The 17,784-nt window shown below is 39.7% G+C and overlaps 1 protein-coding gene across 2 annotated transcripts in view; it reads left to right on the top strand.

Moving 5' to 3' along the window:
- SNX25 (sorting nexin 25) overlaps window positions 1-17,784 on the top strand; it is a 55,840-nt gene that overhangs the window by 25,194 nt on the left and 12,862 nt on the right. The window contains exons 7-10 of one of the 2 annotated variants that reach the window (XM_060246464.1): window positions 2,793-2,983; window positions 9,988-10,119; window positions 11,580-11,855; window positions 14,129-14,284. In XM_060246464.1, the coding sequence (XP_060102447.1) occupies window positions 2,793-2,983; window positions 9,988-10,119; window positions 11,580-11,855; window positions 14,129-14,284 (755 nt within the window). Of the gene's footprint in view, window positions 1-2,792; window positions 2,997-9,987; window positions 10,120-11,579; window positions 11,856-14,128; window positions 14,285-17,784 lie in introns of both variants that reach the window. The other variant, XM_060246465.1, reaches the window with a different exon arrangement.

Below are 17,784 nucleotides of genomic sequence, written 5' to 3'. Positions count from 1 at the left end.
CTCGTCTCTGCAATGCTTTGAACCCACTATATTATAGTTTCCAAATTTGGAACTGCCAAAACTGAACTTAACTGAATATTGTTGGCAAATATAAAATCCACACCTTGCTGTAGTATGATTAACTTGTTTTGAAAGCTGGTTGTCAGATCTCAGAACATTTTCTTAAGGCTCTACAGATGCCCACAACTGCTCTGAAAGGTCTCTATGGAAACACCTGTCATGATCAAAGAAGCATTTATTGTGTGGATATTACAGGTGGCATACCTCATAATCTTTATTTTAATATCATATAAAATACTCAATTCCACTTTTTTGCCTCCCGAGGCTTAAGAATCAGCAGATCAGCAGCAGTGAGCACAACATATAATACGATCAATTTGATCATAAAACAATATAGTTTTTAATTTAATTGGGATTTTAGTTGCTTTTATATGTGTGTTTATGTTGGATATTTTACGTTTCACTGTTTTTGACTGGCTATAGTAACAAGCCCAACCCAGAAGGAACACAGAAATAAGAAGCTGAAATTAAGCAGTACAGTTTGAACTCAGGAAGCACTTTTCCTCAACTACCCACTAGAAAATGAGGCTTTTCCACACTGGGTTTTTGCTCCAGTTTGGCATCTTAACTACCGTACATTGTGTTTTCCCTGTCCTTACGCGCAGTCAGTGTTCCCTCTAAGCTGAGTTAGTCCGGCTCACACATTTTTGTCTTAGCTCAGGACAGATGGCTCCAGAGCACACTAACTTATGCAGCAGCCAAACCACATTCTCACAACTTCAGTGCCAGTACCTCACGAAGTAGAATGTTTGGTCACAAGACTCCACAGCTGAGAGGGAATACTGCACACCATATAGTTTCCTTGTTGTTGGGTCATTGCACGCTCTGTTGTTTTTTTTTCCTGGGACCATTTTTGTGATGGTTTGAAAAACATGTAAAAACGTGGGAGTGGGGAGGACTGAAGAGTAACAGCCCAACAAAAAAAATACTATGTGTAAAGGAGGGAAAGAATAATACAACTAAGAAGTTAAGCTGCAGCAAAAGTCCAGTGTGGAAAAACTTATATTTGTCTTATTTACCTTTCGGTACTGTTCTGCAAATAAGGAGAAAATTGCATCCTTCTTCTTGTCATCTGTGATAAGATGGACAAAAATAAGTGGAGAGAAGTCACTAAGAATATGTATAAACAAGTGCTTTTTACTCTTGCAGTAGAAAGGTTGCAACAACCTTACATTAATATGAATTGCAGAACAAAGTCTAGCACCACCTTTAAGACAACAAAGTTTAATTCTGGTTATAAGCTTTTGTATGCATGATCATGAAAGCTTATACCCAGAATTAAACTTCACTGGTCAAAGATACCACTGGACTCAAACTTTGTTTTGTTGCTTCAGACCAACATGAAAGAATTGTGGTATTTTGCTATGTAAATACTTGACTTTATTTCTTTGAATCAGTGTGGGGTTTTAGAAGTACTTGTTGTGGTTTTAAGATGCAGGCCTTGAATATAAGAAAAGAGGCTGTATGGGTGAATGAAGTGTGTTATGATTGGATAGTTGCTGTACTCGAGGGGTGAAGGTTCAGAAAATTTGCGTGTGAGAGAATAGTAGAGTTGGTGAGTAGCTTGAGTGAGGTACTGTAAAGACAGAAAAATCTGTGTTCTTTGTGTGGAAATCATTCGCCTAAGTGGCAAGTAAGTAATAATAAGATGTAGTGGTTGGTCTGTTTAAGGAACTTTAAAGGAAGGAGGAACCTGAACCTATCTTGCAAACAAGAAGTTAGTAATATAAAGGAAACCATTATGCTTTTGTACCACACTGAAACCATTAATCATAAATAAACTTCTAAATAAACTCTATTTTTGTTTAAGTAAAAACAGCTGCTTTGTTTAGAATAAAGGATTCCCTTTTACCTCACATCTACCTTCACACACTGATTGTTCTGTCATTCTGCCATCCTATTCTTTGCGTTAAACTAAGAGGTCTAAGGCGAGAGCCTTTGGTGCCAAGCACAATCATTAAAGAACACAAAGGAGGTTGAGGAGGCAACATAGTACAGGTCATTACAGAGAGGTGCTGTTACAGGTGTTACAATTCAAGTGTTCTCATAAAAGGACAAAATATTACATTCATGTTCTTGATTGTTTTAATGCATCTTGATTTTAATTATTTATACTCTTCTACTACAGTAGTTGTAATCTTATGCTTAAACAGTAAATTACTGTGATAAAATTTTGTAGCCCAAGGAACTTCTTGCTAATCTGCCTTCATAGCACTTAACCTAAGTTAACAGTTTGTGGCCTAAAAATTCGGAAAAAGCTTTTGTAAAGGTTCCTTACTTAGTCACTTGGAGGCAATTTGTATTCTCCACATGTGAATGGGTATTCTAAAACCTAGTTGTTAGCCACCCTGAGCCTGTCAGGGGAGGGCGGGATACAAATGTAATAAATAAATAGTCTTCATATCATGAAATCATTTGAAACCATTTACATTAATCTGAGAATGTTTTAATGAGCCCAAATCACCACCTTGGGTACAGCACCATTTTGGTCTAATATAAAAAATGCATCCTTAGCTATCTATGTATAAAGTGCTTTTATTTGCCATGGCTTTGCAGATGGATTCTTTTGCATTTTCAGTGAAATTTAGTCCGTTAAAACATATCAGAGTTTTGTGTGCTTTGCACTCTTTGGAAATGAAAAATGCTGAAAGGGTCAGTTCTTCCAAATTCATTGTGTGTTGAAAGCCTAACTGGTTTTAAAAAACATTAACTTTTAAAACTGTCAATCTTAGAAAGCAAAGGTAAAGAGACTGCTGCAATGAAAGCGGACCATCTGAGGGCCCGAAACATGAAGAGGTATATTAATCAGCTAACTGTAGCAAAAAAGCAGTGTGAAAAGCGAATAAGACTTCTAGGAGGTCCTGCTTATGACCAGCAAGAAGATGGCATCTTTGAAGATGGTGATGGTCCTCAGAGCCAGAAGGTAAGCTGTGTGTGTATAACTAAGTGTGTGTGTGGGGGGGAGAATCTCAGGATCTCTTTTGCTATATGCATGTTATCCCCAAAGCTGATGCTGGACCTCTAAGGGTATTTTAAAATATTAACAGCATTGTACTCCGTTTTTTTTCTCTCTTTCCCTCAGTAATATTTTATTTATTCAGAAAATTTCTGTGCTGCCTCTCCAGAGAACCTGTCTGAGGCAGTGTCCAAAATAAAACATAATAAAAATATAAAACATCACAATTGTTAATTAAAACCCAGCTTGAGCATATAAAACATTTAACAGCTTAATGAGTTTCGTTCAATGCCCAGTGACAGTGATAATGTTAAAAGATCAATCCTTTATTAAAAGCCTGGGTAGAAATACAAGTTTTGGCCTGGCATCTAAACAAAAGTAGTGTAGAAGAGAAGGGCATTTCACAGGCAGGGGCCACTGCTGAAAAAGCCCTGTCTCTGGTCACCATCTTCCTCAGTTCTGAAGGCGGGGGTACTGAGAACATGGCTTTTGAAAAGGATCCCCAGTAACCTTTAGGCCTTTTCAAGAGGCATTGCTTTAGTTTCCAGGAGAGGATTTTTGCAGGCATGGGAAAGAGCTATGGCATGGGCTGTGAATAGATATGACTTTAAACTTTGTTGATTGCTATATGAAAAGGATTGTTGCTGCAATGTCTCCCATCTTACCAAAGAGCCATACAATGTGACTATCCTAGATTCCCCATTTTCTTTCCCCTGAACCCCTTGGAGGAAGATGTGATGCCACAAAGATAGATTTTGGAAAGCAAGCAAGCACTTCTCAGCATACTTTGTTCATCTTTATTTAGCCTGAGGTGGCTTGTAATAATTTGGTCATGAAGATTAAAAAACCATAACATAAAAACTATAACATTTAAAAAAACCTTTGATGTAGCTGTTTTTGTCTCTTGATTTTTTAGTAGCGTAGATTCTTTTGAATCCTGTTAGAAAGCTGGCTACGGTAATTTTGTTCATGCAAACATCCACAGGTTAAAATAAGCAATATGTTGGTAGTTGTAGGGAAAGTGTGCTAAAAGTTTTCCTCCTCCTACATAGAATAGCATGCGAGATGAAACCTTGGTAATGCATAGTTTGTGGGCCTTGAAGTGCAACCATTTTTTAAAGAGGGATAGGGGTGTTGACCAGAATTATATAAGGTACTTGGAATTCATAATACATATTCATTGCTTTTAAAAAAAATAGCACTTACTAAGAAAAACACACTTTCACAGTTCCGAGAAGTGACAAGAAATCTATGACAATGTAGTGATCTTTATCTTGGAGTGACATTTTAAAACAGAAGGGCTTTCATGTTTTTGTATAAGAGAGCCTGCTTGGTGTAGTGGTTAAGTGCCTGGACTCTTATCTGGGAGAACTGGGTGTGATTTCCCACTCCTCCACTTGCAACTGTTGGAGTGACCTTGGGTCAGTTATAACTTTCTCAGAGTTGTTCTGCTGAAGAGCAGTTCTGGAAGAGCTCTCTCAGCCCCACCTACCTCACAGAGTGTGTGTTGTGAGGAGGGGAAGGGAAAGGAGATTGTAAGCCACTCATACTCCTTCGGATTGTGAAGGGTAGGGTATAAATCTAATCTCTTCTTATATGAGCTAGGTGAAAGAAAAATTGTGTTAGCTCTTAAATTGCTGGGTCTGTTTTCAAGTGGTTCCATCAGTGTTTGCAGCAGTTCAGGGTAGTTTGTTTGTTTGGGAAGGGGAGTTGTTTCCTGCGTTGACATTGTGCAATACATTTGCTATTACAAATACTGGATTTCACTCCAAGTACTTGTTTAATTGTCTAGAGTAACTGATGGTGACTTTGAACAAATTGGGGAGTCCAGTATTATATCTTGGGATAAAGGGAGGATTATGAAATCACTAAGTACCCTCTTAAGAAATCAACTTGTAACTTCATTTTGGAAAGTATGTTAGATATTACTCATTTCCCCCCTTATACATAGAGTCCTGTCAACCAAAGTAAACAATGGCTCAATCAGTTGCTGTCCAAGTACAGCAGTTCAGAGTTCGAGAATAGGTGCAGTGCTAACGTGCTGAAACAATTGCGTTTAAGTGAGAAGGTTTTTTGATTCCATTTTCTCTGTTGCTTGATTTACTTTAGTCAGCAGTATGATTTTTTTTTTAAAAAATCAGTCTTATTGAATTACTGTACTGCTTTGCTATCATAAGCCATCTTGAATATTCAAAAATAAAGGTAAAATTTTGACACAGAATACTGAATTGTCATAGAATAACTGGAGGAAAGTTGTAGCCTAAAATACTGATTTCACTTTTATAACACACACACACTTCTTCCTCAGGTCTCAAGGCAGCTGTTCTTGTCTATGTAGTTATTCGCTTCCCACCTTTCTCCCTAGTGAGGACACAAAGAAGCTTACATCATTCTCCTCTCTGTCTTCTGTATTGCCAAGGCCATCTAAGCAGCCGCATGGCTTCAATGATGTTAGAGCGCGGCATGCTTACAGACAGTCCACTGGCCTTTGCTTGATGGTTACAATAAGTGTACATGTGTTATGCAATATTGATTGATTTTGTACATTTGCCTTCCACTGGCTTTCACAGATATGTAGGGAGGTTCTCTGATTACAAGGTTGTTTATGTCCAGAGTATCTACAGATAGTCTAGAGAATTTTCTAATGAGATTTGCTTAAGGGAGTCCTTGTTTTCTTAATTTCTGAAGATATCAGGAAACTTTTTTTAAAGTGTTATCCCAGAAAGTTTTAATGTTCACTGGTCCAGAGCAGAACTGACTTCTCTTCTTTCTGTTCTCATGCCTTTCATTAGACAGCATCTGCTTTGACTGCACAGGTGCATTATACAAGGCACACAAAGCCCTGTAATACATAAAGTATTTCAGGACTTACAAGAGCACAATAGACTTACTTACTGTCACCATTGTATTAGTGTTTAGAATTCTTCATCATTTCTCCCACCCCTTCCAATAATGAATAGGTTCCTGTACATGAAATAATAATGGGAGACAATGTTAGAATTGGCGCTGGTAGAATAACCATTAGAAGCAGGAACACTCTGTAACACAGTGGTCCAAATAATAGAAGCCCTGTTTTTGTATCTTCCACAGTGCTTACATAGCAGACTGCTTGAGTAGCAGTGTCTATCATGGTATAGTTTTATAAGGAACATCAAGCATCTTTATTTGAGAATAGGTCCCACTGTGAATGCAGTGAGATTTTTTCTTCAAGGTGTAAGATTGTACTTGCTGCTATTCTGTACATATATGTTTTGGTTCAGAATGAACATGCATAGAATTGGGAAACAGAATAGGCCAGTTTCTTGTGAGACGTGGCAGAGCTTAAGGCATCTCTTGCTTCTTGACCCTGAATTAGAAACTGCCTGAAGCTTAAAGGGACACCATAGCCACTAACAAGCTTTAAATTTAGATCTGTTCACTGTTCATTAGTTAAGAGACATTCAAATGACAGGGTGCTCAGTGGTGTCCCAGTATAGCTGTCTGCGCTCAGTTCAATGCAGGACGTTGAAAGTAGTTAAAATCAGAAAAATTCCAATTTGAACACAACTTGAAAATGTTCACAATATCATGCAAAAGACACTCAGAGGTCAGTTTGCCACATTCTTTTTTTGTATTTATTGACTGTAACTCTCAACACTCACTTGGAATGTAGTGATCTTGCAAAACGGTTGTGCTTGCAGCCCAGGCAAAAAAATTGTTACCCTTTAACATGGGAATTATAGGCTAATAATTATTTTACTTTTTTAATTATAGGCTAATAATTTTTTGCTTGAACAAGATGGATTGTGAGGGGAAAAAATTATCAATGGAGAATCACTCTTGTTCACCAGTCATTCAATAAAAGCCCAGTGAGAGCAGACTGTATTCCAGTGAGATCATATTTCTGACTAGTTTTTCTCCCATATTATTCATATGCCCTTGGCTTTGACTTTTTCCCTTAGGGATTTAGGAACATCTAATTAGGATTAGAGGGATTAAGCTATTTTAAATAGAGGATGAAATAGATAGGAAACATGTTTAGTTTTGTTTAAGGTAGTTAGCACTTAGCAGCAACAGTGACTGGAAAACAGATACCCCCCTCCGGTGTGTTTCTTGTTAAAGAGATACATTCAGGTTGGCAAAGTTTGGTATCTGTTAGCATTCGGCTCAGTTGGCTTGCTAGAAGCAATGTTGTTAAAATGTTGAGATTTTAAAATGTGAATTGGATGTATAAAGAAAGATATGTGTGAGGGGGAAAGAACAGTGGCAGAAAGACCAAGGTTGTAGTGATGACAGGGAGGTCAAGGAACTGTGCTAGAATTAAACCCCTCACTTTGTATTCTGCCCCCCTCCATCTTTCAGGTTCAGAGTCATTCTTCAGGCTTGTTCAAGCATTTTCAACAGTTCCAGTAATCTGGCAGGGCAGGGGGCTGTGGCTCATGGTAGAGTAATTGGTTCAGTCCCCAACATCTCTAGTTAAAAGACTTAGGTTGTGGGTGAGGTAAAAATCTGTAGCTGTGACCCCAGAGGGGCCACTGACAGCAAGGTAGGTTCATTTATGTCCAAGAGCTGGAGCTAATGTTTATCTTCTAAAAGAGAACTGAAACAGGGTGGCATGCTTTCATAAACACGTTCTGCTGAAAGTTTCTGCCCTCCATTAGTAATTGGGAGAGGAATGATATAAAAGTGTTTGCATCACTGATACTTCTCCCACCATGATCCTCTGTGTAGCTAGCATTCAGGTGGTAATGGTGGTGGAGGAGGCAGTTAATCAATCAATTAATCAAAACTTCTGTTGGCATAGAGGTGGTAGCAGTTCTGAGTGCCAGTGTCTGCAGCACCTACAATGCTTGCCATTTTTGCAAGTGCGAAGATAACACCTTTTTCCTGCTAATGGTGACATCAAGATGTAATGGAATGCAATTGGTTACATGATGTTACTATTATGAGGAAGGTGGCTGTTAAAGCAATAAGAGGGAGGTATGGAAGCTGCAACTGTTAAGTGCAGCAGGCAACACTGAAGTCGTTCCTCAGGCTTGTTCAGGCATTTTCAACACTTCCAGTAATCTGGCAGGGCAGGGGCGTGAAAAACCTCAGCTTGAGACCCTGGAGAGTTGCTGCCAGTCTGAGTAGGCAATACTGATTTTGATGGACCAAGGGTCTGATTCAGTATAAGGCAGCTTCATATGTTCAAGTAGATCAAAGGTTCTCTATCCTCTTTCTCTGTGGTTGTCCCCCCCCCTGCCACTTCAGGCTGCTTGTCTGTCATTTGTCAGACCCTGTTACTTTCCCATAATGGCTTCCACTTTGTAGAACAGGGTCCTGAGGAAGGCACTATCCTTAGAATTTCTTAGGAGTTGCTGAAAGACTGTTTTATTTGTGAAGACTTTTAAATGGGGTTTGGTCTACAGGCATTCTTTGGGCGAGGAATGCTAATGGGGTAATGAGGAATGCTAACTAGGAGTGATTTTAGTTTAGAATCGTAAGGTGCCTTGAGCTGCAATGGAATGGCAGGGTATACATATTTTAATTATTTTTATATTTTTAAGGGAGCGTTTTTGGTGGTGGGATTTTTGTACCAGAAATGTTCATTCCTAAATATTCAGAAGTTTTTTATTGATTAAAAATAATTTAATAACTGTTCTGAGAGTTGGGGTAAGCTTTATGATGGACCCAAACAGCTAGTCAGCCAGCATTGTGTAAATATGGCCTCTGAAACAAGGGGAAATGTTCCTTAAACCCAGTCCTAAGGAGAGGGCTGCGTGTGTGTTTTAGTTAAATGAGCCTGCTTCTGCAGCAGGCTTGCCATTGAAATTATGTATGCCTGTTCAAATGTTATAACTGATAAGCCAGAGGGGCCATCTGATTTCCAAACTTTGGCCTGTATACAGAGAGCAGCATGGTGGTATATTAGCTTCTCACTGGAACACGTGAAGTGATGGTATCGCTTTACTCTGCTCCGGTAAGACCTCACCTGGAGTATCATGCTCAGTTTTGGGCACCACATTTTAAGAAGGATATGGACAAGCTGGAATGGTTCAGAGGAAGGCGATGGTGAAGGGTCTGGAGACCAAGTCCTATGAAGAAAGGTTGAAGGAGGTGGGCACGTTTAGCCTGGAGAAGAGGCAGTTGAGAGGTGATATGATCACCATCTTCAAGTACTTGAAGGACTGTCATATAGAGGATGATGTGGAATTGTTTTCTTTGGCCCCAGAAGATAGGACCAGAACCAGTGGGTTGAAATTAAATCAGAAGAGTTTCTGGCTCAACATTAGGAAGAACTTCCTGACAGAGTGGTTCCTCAGTGGAACCGGCTTCCTGGCAAGGTGGTGGTCTCTTCTTCCTTGGAGGTTTTTAAACAGAGGTTAGATGGCAATGCAGATCCTGTGAATTTAGGGGGAGATATTGTGAATTTCCTGCATTGTGCAGGGAGTTGGGCTAGATGACCCTGGAGGTCCCTTCCAACCCTGTAATTCTATGATTTCTAGATGCAGTCCCTTCAGAACTGCTGATCAAGATTGCCACAAATCTGGAGAATTTCCCACCTGGGGGGCGGTGGTCCTTACTTTGTGAGCTGCCTCAGACAGGTCCCTAGAGAGGTGGCCTAAAAATATTATAAGTTAACTTGTGTCCTGAATCTTGAATCTCATCTTTGTTGATCAGCCCTTTTTGATCCACTTGTCAACAAGGCTGCCTGGTATTTTGACAAGGTTTAGCAACATTTTTAGTTTGTAGACCTCTTCCAGAGGTTCTGCAAGGCTTGATTGTTGGCTAGGGCTTTAAGGGGGGGGGTTGAATGGCAGGAACTTTTAATGAGGGGAGAAAGGGAGAGATTTGAGGGCTGTTATTTTTATTCTGGTTTAAGCTCAAAATATTTGTTTACTATTATCATAAGCCACCCTGAACCACAAGGAAAGGTGGGGTATAAATGTTTTAATAAAAATAAATAGAATGGAATTTAACGCTATATAATAGTTCTTTTTTCTTCCCAGATTCTTCAATTTGAAGATATTTTGTGTAACCCATCCTATAGAGAGCACTTTCGAATTTATATGGAAAGAATGGATAAGAGGGCTCTGATCAGCCTCTGGGAATCCATAGAATACTTGAAAAATGCTAATAAGGTATGAGCAGACCAAAATGATAAAAGCCTTGCTATTGGTCATCCATATGGTATAGGATTAGTAAATCAGTGGTAATTATTTATATCTTTTTTGCATGTGTCTCCAAGTTGGCTTTAGGTGTAGTATATAAAAAGTCTACTAGCAGTTATAGTCTGTTCTGTTATCACAGGACGAAGAGAGCAAAACCAGATTTCAAAATCAATTCCCTCTTCAGCCCAAAGAGCAATGTGAGATGTTGAAAATTTAAGTGGTGGTAAAATACATCTTCGTGTTCATTGATACTTTTCCAAGTTGTCTGATGCATAAGAGTTCATTTTAGGGTGATGCCAAATCGATATCCCTCTCTTAACAGACACAGTGCAATAGACACAATATTTTCCAGTGAAGTATTCAGACTGGAGTGCTACCTGAACAAGTCTTGAAAAATAAAGCCCTTTATTCAAGCTATGCTTTGTTGTTCTGTGGATGCTAGGAGTCAACAGGAGAAGTTTGTTGGGGAAGAAAGTAGAGGGCAAAACCTATAGTGGAAATTTAAGAGGGTGCATCATTATTAAAGGAAAGTGACATTTTCAGCTATCATTTGATCAGTTAATCTAGTGGGTTTTTAAGGTAAAAAGGGATAGGAAAAACACATTTGCATCTTATGCAGAGTAGCTAAAAAGGTGGAGACTTATATACAACGGAAAATTAACAAAAATGATTTTAAAGTGTATTTAACAGAAAACTACCAAATATTTAGGATGAGGAAAATAACACTTCCTAATTATACACAGAGTCCAACGGTGGGCCTGGTGTTTGGTTGCAGTGGGGGAAAATATAACACATGGCTTTGAAAATAAGCAAGTCTCTAATTTTATAAACATTTAAGCCTTTGCTGGAAAGGTAACATATTAGTAGATATTGTTATTGTAGCTTCTTGCTATGTAGCCAGTCATTTAAAGGATTAGCTTTTAAAGCAAATTATAGATCTCACAATGTATATACGATTTACTCTTAGGATATGTTTAGGTAAAGGCTTCCTGGTTCATCTTAATGCTAAAAAAGAAATAAATCCATTGAGAAAAGACTGAATTATGTGCTGTTTGCTCTTTATCCTGCAGATTCTCTCCCTTTCTAGTCAGTCTGCATTATACACGCATGACACATGTTGACAGGTATCTAACTGTTCCAAAGCTATAATGACATGGAGTGGTCCATATTGTTTTTAAAAAACGTTTCAAGCAGACCTGGTAATTCACAATGAAAAAATGCTTCCACATTTAAATAGGGCTTGATTATTTGTACTATGATAATTTTGCACAACTGTAGTCCCTTTTGTTGTTGGTTCACTGGGACATCCTGCTCTGGATTAGTCATTTTGCCTGCTTTCAAATATTGGCCTTTTCTTTGTTTGCTTTTCTTCAGAGAAGTGTGATAAGCAGGGTTTTCCCCCATTTCCCCCCTCTTCTCTTGCTTTTTAGGCAGAAATACCTCAGCTTGTGAGTCAAATCTATCAAGATTTCTTTGTAGAAAGCCGAGAAATTCCTGTGGAAAAGTCGCTTTACAAAGAGATACAGCAGAGCCTTGTGGGTAACAAAGGCATTGAAGTATTTTACAAAATTCAGACTGATGTCTATGAAACACTAAAGGACAGGTATTACCCCTCATTCATTGTCAGTGATTTATATGAGAGGTTGATCAAGAAAGAAGAGGAGAAGATTGCTATCCAGATAACATCTGATGACAAAGATGAAGTGGTGAGTTATGCCTATGGGTGTGCGGCTTTCTTTCTTTTGGAATAAGAGCTCCTCTGGATAAAAGCTACTGTATTTTTATACTATCAAGAATATAAATTCTGAAATGGGTGGTGCCCTTCTCTCCTACCCCACCTCACTTTGCAGTTAATTTTGGGGAAATCATGGTATTTGTAAAATAAATAAATAAATCAGCAGCATGTTCTTTTTTTAAAGCTTGATTCTGAGTTTGGAATATGAAGCCCTCCTTCCTCCTCCCTAAACTTCCCCACTGGTCCCAAACAGCAGGTTCTGAGCCTCTGGGGGACAGTCTTGAAGCAGTAGCAGTGACTGGCTGAGTGAGCAAGCTGTTGGCTAGTCAGCAGGTGGAAGGGCACTGCTCTTATTTCTACAGGCACCTCTGTTCATCTTAGTAAATGTGGTCCTCGAGAAGCCTAGCATCTTGTTGTCAGACATCCTGGACACAACACTCCTCTTCTCAGAGTGGTGTCTTAGACACAGTGCCTGAACATCATCCATGGCTTTGGGGGAAGGCTTGGAGGGACAGAGACAGACATTCTTTCTTCTTTGCCTTGCTGCTGGCTGGTAAGTTGGCCATTGGCTGCTGCCACCACCAGGCCCAGCAGCTGCAATGTAACAACAGCTGGTAGGGGAGGAAGAAGAAAGGGAGTTCTTCTCTAGAGACTCAGTCTGAATCAGAGAAGAATTTGCAGGAGGAATGCTCACCTTCACAATTGAAAGTGAATATTACAAGCTGCTGAAGCTTAGGTTTCCAAATACAGGAAGTAAGAATTCAATAATCTGGCTCATATACTAGTTTGTAAAGAGTACGAAGCTAAAGAGAGAAAATTGTATCAATTCCCTAACCTGTTTCAGAAATGTACATCCGTTTTTCAGTACTCTAATTAAAAACTGGAAGAGAAGAGGGGTGTTTCATAATTCTGGTATGTCCATTTTTATTTGCATGCACTGTAGAACAGTACCCGCCCCCCCCCCCCCGCAATTTATTAATGGAAAATTAATTTGAACTGAATTGATGTGTTGTAGACAAGGGACCTACTTCAAATGAAACACGAAGTGGACAGTGAAGATATTGCTTATGATACTCATAGTAGGTCCACTGGAGAAATTTACAAATGGAATTGTTACAACAAACTTTTCAAATAAAATTCTGCACTGCTGAACACCTTTAGCATGTGTGTGTAAAGTGTCGCTAAGTGACAGCCAATTTACAATGGCCCAGTAGGATAGTCAAAGCAAGAGACAAACAAAGGTGGCATTGCCTGCCTCTGCATAATGACCCTGAACTTCCTTGGTGGTCTCTCATTCAAGTACTAACCTGGCCATGCCTTTGGTAATATGCTTCAGTAATCAGGCAATATTTTGGAAGATATTTCTGCATTTGTAGTCCTCTCCTTATTAGCATAAATTAAATGGGAGCTAGGTTATTTTCTTGAAGCTGTACATTTATATGGCCAGTCAGATTGCATAAATTTCATTATACTGTGCTAAATTTTAGGTAATGCTTGTTCAGACTCTCAAGAACTTTCATGTTTAGCAGTTAAACAGAAATTCAAGAAAAAAACATGTTCTGGAATGTGGTGATAGAACAGATTGTCCTAGAAAAGGCTCTTCCTGCTTAGTCAGAGAGTAACCATATTTTCTTCTTAAGCTTGTTCTTTTCTAGTATATCTTGTCAGGTACTAAATATAGGATCTCCTCATGAGGGATTTACTTAATTTTGGTGGGTCATGGAATTCCATAGGTCCAAAATGTTCTGGGGATGGTAGGCCGACCACGATTTATCTTTTCTAGTGTGTTCAGTGGAATAGCTTTATTAACACAATAAGAAGCAAGTAAAGTTTGTTTCTGTTTATGTAAGTGAACTGTTTGAGCAAGAAGACATTCTCTTTATTAGTAGAGCCATTTAATAGTTTTGTGTCGCTTTTGATTAAAGGAACTAGTTTAAGCAAACACAGATTATGTTACTGAAATGAAAACCAACAGTTCTGGAGAATGCTATCCTAAGCAAAGCTGTATCCTGCTCAACCCATGGGCCTCGAAGAATGTAACTTTGTTTGGGATTGCACTGCTAGAGAGTATATTTTGTGGTCATAGAATATCTACAGAAAACTGTTGTAACCGTGTTCATTAAACTGGTTTATTTTAGCTAATCTTTTTCTTTATGCTGCGTATTAACAAACCAGACAATGCTAGTAACTCTTTTAGATGCAGAAATACAATTTAACACTTACTAATCAATCCACCTATTCTAGAGTCAAATTTGCGATGAAGTTATTGATGAAGGCAGCTCAGGAATTAATGAGCAGGCAAGTTATGCTATGAATAAGCTACGCCAATTAAATGACAAACTCGAATATAAAAGACAAGCTCTAAATTCCCTCTGCAGCTCACCAAAACCTGACAGAAAGGTAGGTGGCTTTATTATTGTTTATACCACTTCCCTTCAGAGATTGGGTTGTTCAGCTGCCACGTATCTCTGCTCAAGAGAACTCGCAGTGCTAAAATAAAACTGGAGGGTGTCATTGCTGTCCATTCTACTCATTCGCCTCCAGATAGTTATACAAAGGCTGCTACTCATCCTACGGTAGTATTTCTTTTTGATAAGCCTGAAAATCTCTTATGAGCAAAAAATGTTCAGCTTGCAGAGCTGCCCTGTATAATACCTTAGCCAAGGGTGTCAAACTCATTTGTTATGAGGGCCGGATTTGACATAAATGAGACCAGGCCGGGCCATGTGTGTACCTATTTAAGATTAGGTAGCAGAGATATGAACTTTTAAAAGGACACAGACACACATGACTAAAAGATTTTTTTTAAAAAAACACCATAAAATAAAACATGCTTAAAACATTAGCACTAGTTGATCTTAAAGGTGCTTTCATTGTATTTCTCCCATGGAGTCCAGGGAACTGGGCAAAGGAAGCTCTGACCAGCTCTTTCCCACCCTCCCCAGGGGACCAGGAGGGGGAAGAACCTCAACCAATGGATAAAATTGAGGTTTTGCTCTGTAACTCCTGTGCAATTGAGCAAGCCTGGCAAAGCAAGCTGTGATGCAGCAGGAAGCAAGAGAGAGGGAGAAGGAAGCAGACAAGAGCCAGTTGCTCGGGGGCTTGATAGGAGCCCTTCGGGGGCCTGTTTTCGCCCCCACGCTGCATGTTTGATACCCCTGCCTTAGACTGTGGATGAACATTATGATGCTGCCTTTCTTTGGGCTGTCTCCCATTTCCATTCATGAAAAAGGGAGGAGAAGAGGACTCAAAGAGTACAGAGATTTGAGAGTTGGCCCCTCTTAATAAATCTGGCCATGGAAAGTTTCCTTTTGTCTTTGCCAAAAAGGATTGTAAACTTCTGTTTTTCCCAGCTATGACTATCCATATAAAAGATTGTTACTGGTTTGATTATTTCAAAAGTCACTTTTAAAGAAAGCACAATATTTCCTTTCTAGATTAGATCCAGAAATGGAAGTAACTAGGTTAGAAGAAACTATAACGATCCCATCCCTTGCAAAACATCTGGGGTGAAGTCCTACCCTAGTTGTACATTTTTGGTTAGGGTGGGCATGCATAGAGAACTGGCTCCGCATTTGTTTCTTCTTAGGGCATTGAGACTTTAACACTAGCAACAGTGTCCCCAAAGCACAGCCCCTTACCACTTATATTTTCACTAGGAGGAAGAGGTAGATGCAGAGGTGCCCGCACTGCACCCTTTATCTGCTTTACAAACTGAAGGAGCCATAAGCTATGCTTTAGTCCATTTCCCCAGCAGAAAAACACACAAGACAAGACATAAGAACGCAGTAATGAGAAGGATCAGATCATCCTTTTATGTGAGTGAGGCCATCTCTGATATTAAAATCTGAGATCCCTCAGTGTCTTTGATTTTATGCAACAGTGCCTTTTCCCTGATATCATATTGTCCAGCCCTCTCCTTGGCTGCTGTTAGCCCCAGAATGGGGGGGAGAGACAGCAAACTTCTCATTCTCATGTAAAGAAGGTGGAGCTGGTGAGGATATTTTAACTAATACTGGCATGGATGGGTGATGAGGCTAAACCTTGTTATTCTAATTTCTGAAACATTTTCTCCTGGGTAGGCTTTGATATCCAAATTTAGCCAGACTAGGAGAAAAATACTGAGCACAGACTGTGAGGCAGGGAAGAGACAAGATTTAACTCCCCTCCGCTAGGCACACCCTGGTTTTGTTTCAAAATAAACTCTCTTCCCTCTGATCCTAGGAAAGGAAGAAAAACTCACTTTCACACCAATATTGTCTTATCTACCTTTTTTCTTTAAGATATAAACCAGTTTATTGGGCAATAAATGGGTTACGTCAAAATGCATATCAAAGCATAAATACAGCCATAAAATGCCTACTCAATACATAAAGAGGGTGCACTACAAAATAAATAAATACATAAAATCAAATGGAAAACAGATTGTGCAGATAAGACCATTTAAGCAAGAAGAAAGAAGAAGATATAGGATTTATATACCTCCCTTCTCTTTGAATCTCAGAGCGGCTCACAATCGCCTTTATCTTCCTCCCCCACAGCAAACACCCTGTGAGGTGGCTGGGGCTGAGAGGACTCTCACAGCAGCTGCCCTTTCAAGGACAACCTCTGCCAGAGCTATGACTGACCCAAGGCCATTCCAGCAGGTGCAAGTGGAGAATCGAACCCGGTTCTCCCAGATAAGAGTCTGGGTTTGATTCCCCACTCCTCCACTTGCACCTGCTGGAATGGCCTTGGGTTAGCCATAGCTTTGGCAGAGGTTGTCTTTGAAAGGGCAGCTGCTGTGAGAGCCCTCTCAGCCCCACCCACCTCACAGGGTGTCCGTTGTGGGGGGAGAAGACATGGGAGATTGTAAGCCGCACTGAGGCTCTGATTCAGAGAGAAGGGCAGGGTGTGAATCTGCAATTCTTCTTCTTAACCGCTACACCAAATTGGCTCTCAAAGAAAAGTTACCTGGTTTCATTAGATACATTCTAGTCTAAAACCACTTAGCATAAGACTAAAAAAGGGGCCAATTCTTCATGGGTTAATGAGGATGAGGCACAGGAGGGACTGAATTTCCAATTCAGGGAGGGCTCCCAGTTTCGTAGTATTGATTTTTTTACCCGAGTTGTCTTATCTTCCTTTACTCTCTCTGCAAGTTAGGATTTTAGTTGCCTCCAGGATGGGGCTCTTTTTTTCCTATCCTATGTAGTCAGGAAGATCCCTTGGGAGATGGGTACAGCACCTGAGAAATTAATATTAACCAGCTGGGAACACCCCCCCCCCCAAAAAAAGAAGTTATAGCTGAAAATTTTGGTTTACTTTTGAAACCAATGAACACAAATAATAGAATGAAAAAATGGAACATGGGTAGCGAGAAAAGGAATAAAATTATGCATGAAGAAAGTGACACTTCCTGTGCACACTTCTATATTAATTCTTGTCACAAATCAAGTTGGTAGTAGCATCGATTTCAAAGTGGGGTATATGAATCATTACTGCGGGTGTAACAATAGCTGTTGCCTTTTGTAGGAATATGTGACCCAAAAACTCAATTGGTAGTCATTTATTTGGTTATTAATCACGCATATTCTTCCTGCGTTGTATTTTGCTCTTGCTGCAGCATTCTGTGTGGCCTGAGTCAGGCTTCATCAGCTTAGATGTCCTCTAGACCAGGGGTGTCAAACATGCAGCCCAGGGACCGAATCACACCCCTGGAAGTCTCCTATCAGGCCCCCAAGCAACTGGCTATCATCTACTTCCTTCTCTCTATCTCTTGCTTCCTTCTGCATAACAGCTTGCTTTGCAAGACTTGCTCAATCACAGAGGAGCTACAGAGCAAAACCTCTGTTGACTGAGGCCCCTCCTTGGGGAAGGCAGAGCATGTTTTCCTTTTTCTCTCAATCACACAGCAGAGC

The sequence above is a fragment of the Heteronotia binoei genome, chromosome 9, assembly GCF_032191835.1.
Source record: "Heteronotia binoei isolate CCM8104 ecotype False Entrance Well chromosome 9, APGP_CSIRO_Hbin_v1, whole genome shotgun sequence".
Classification (NCBI taxonomy): Eukaryota; Metazoa; Chordata; class Lepidosauria; order Squamata; family Gekkonidae; genus Heteronotia; species Heteronotia binoei.
The sequence above is the reverse complement of the archived record's forward strand: the minus strand, read 5'-3'. Positions and strand labels throughout refer to the sequence as shown.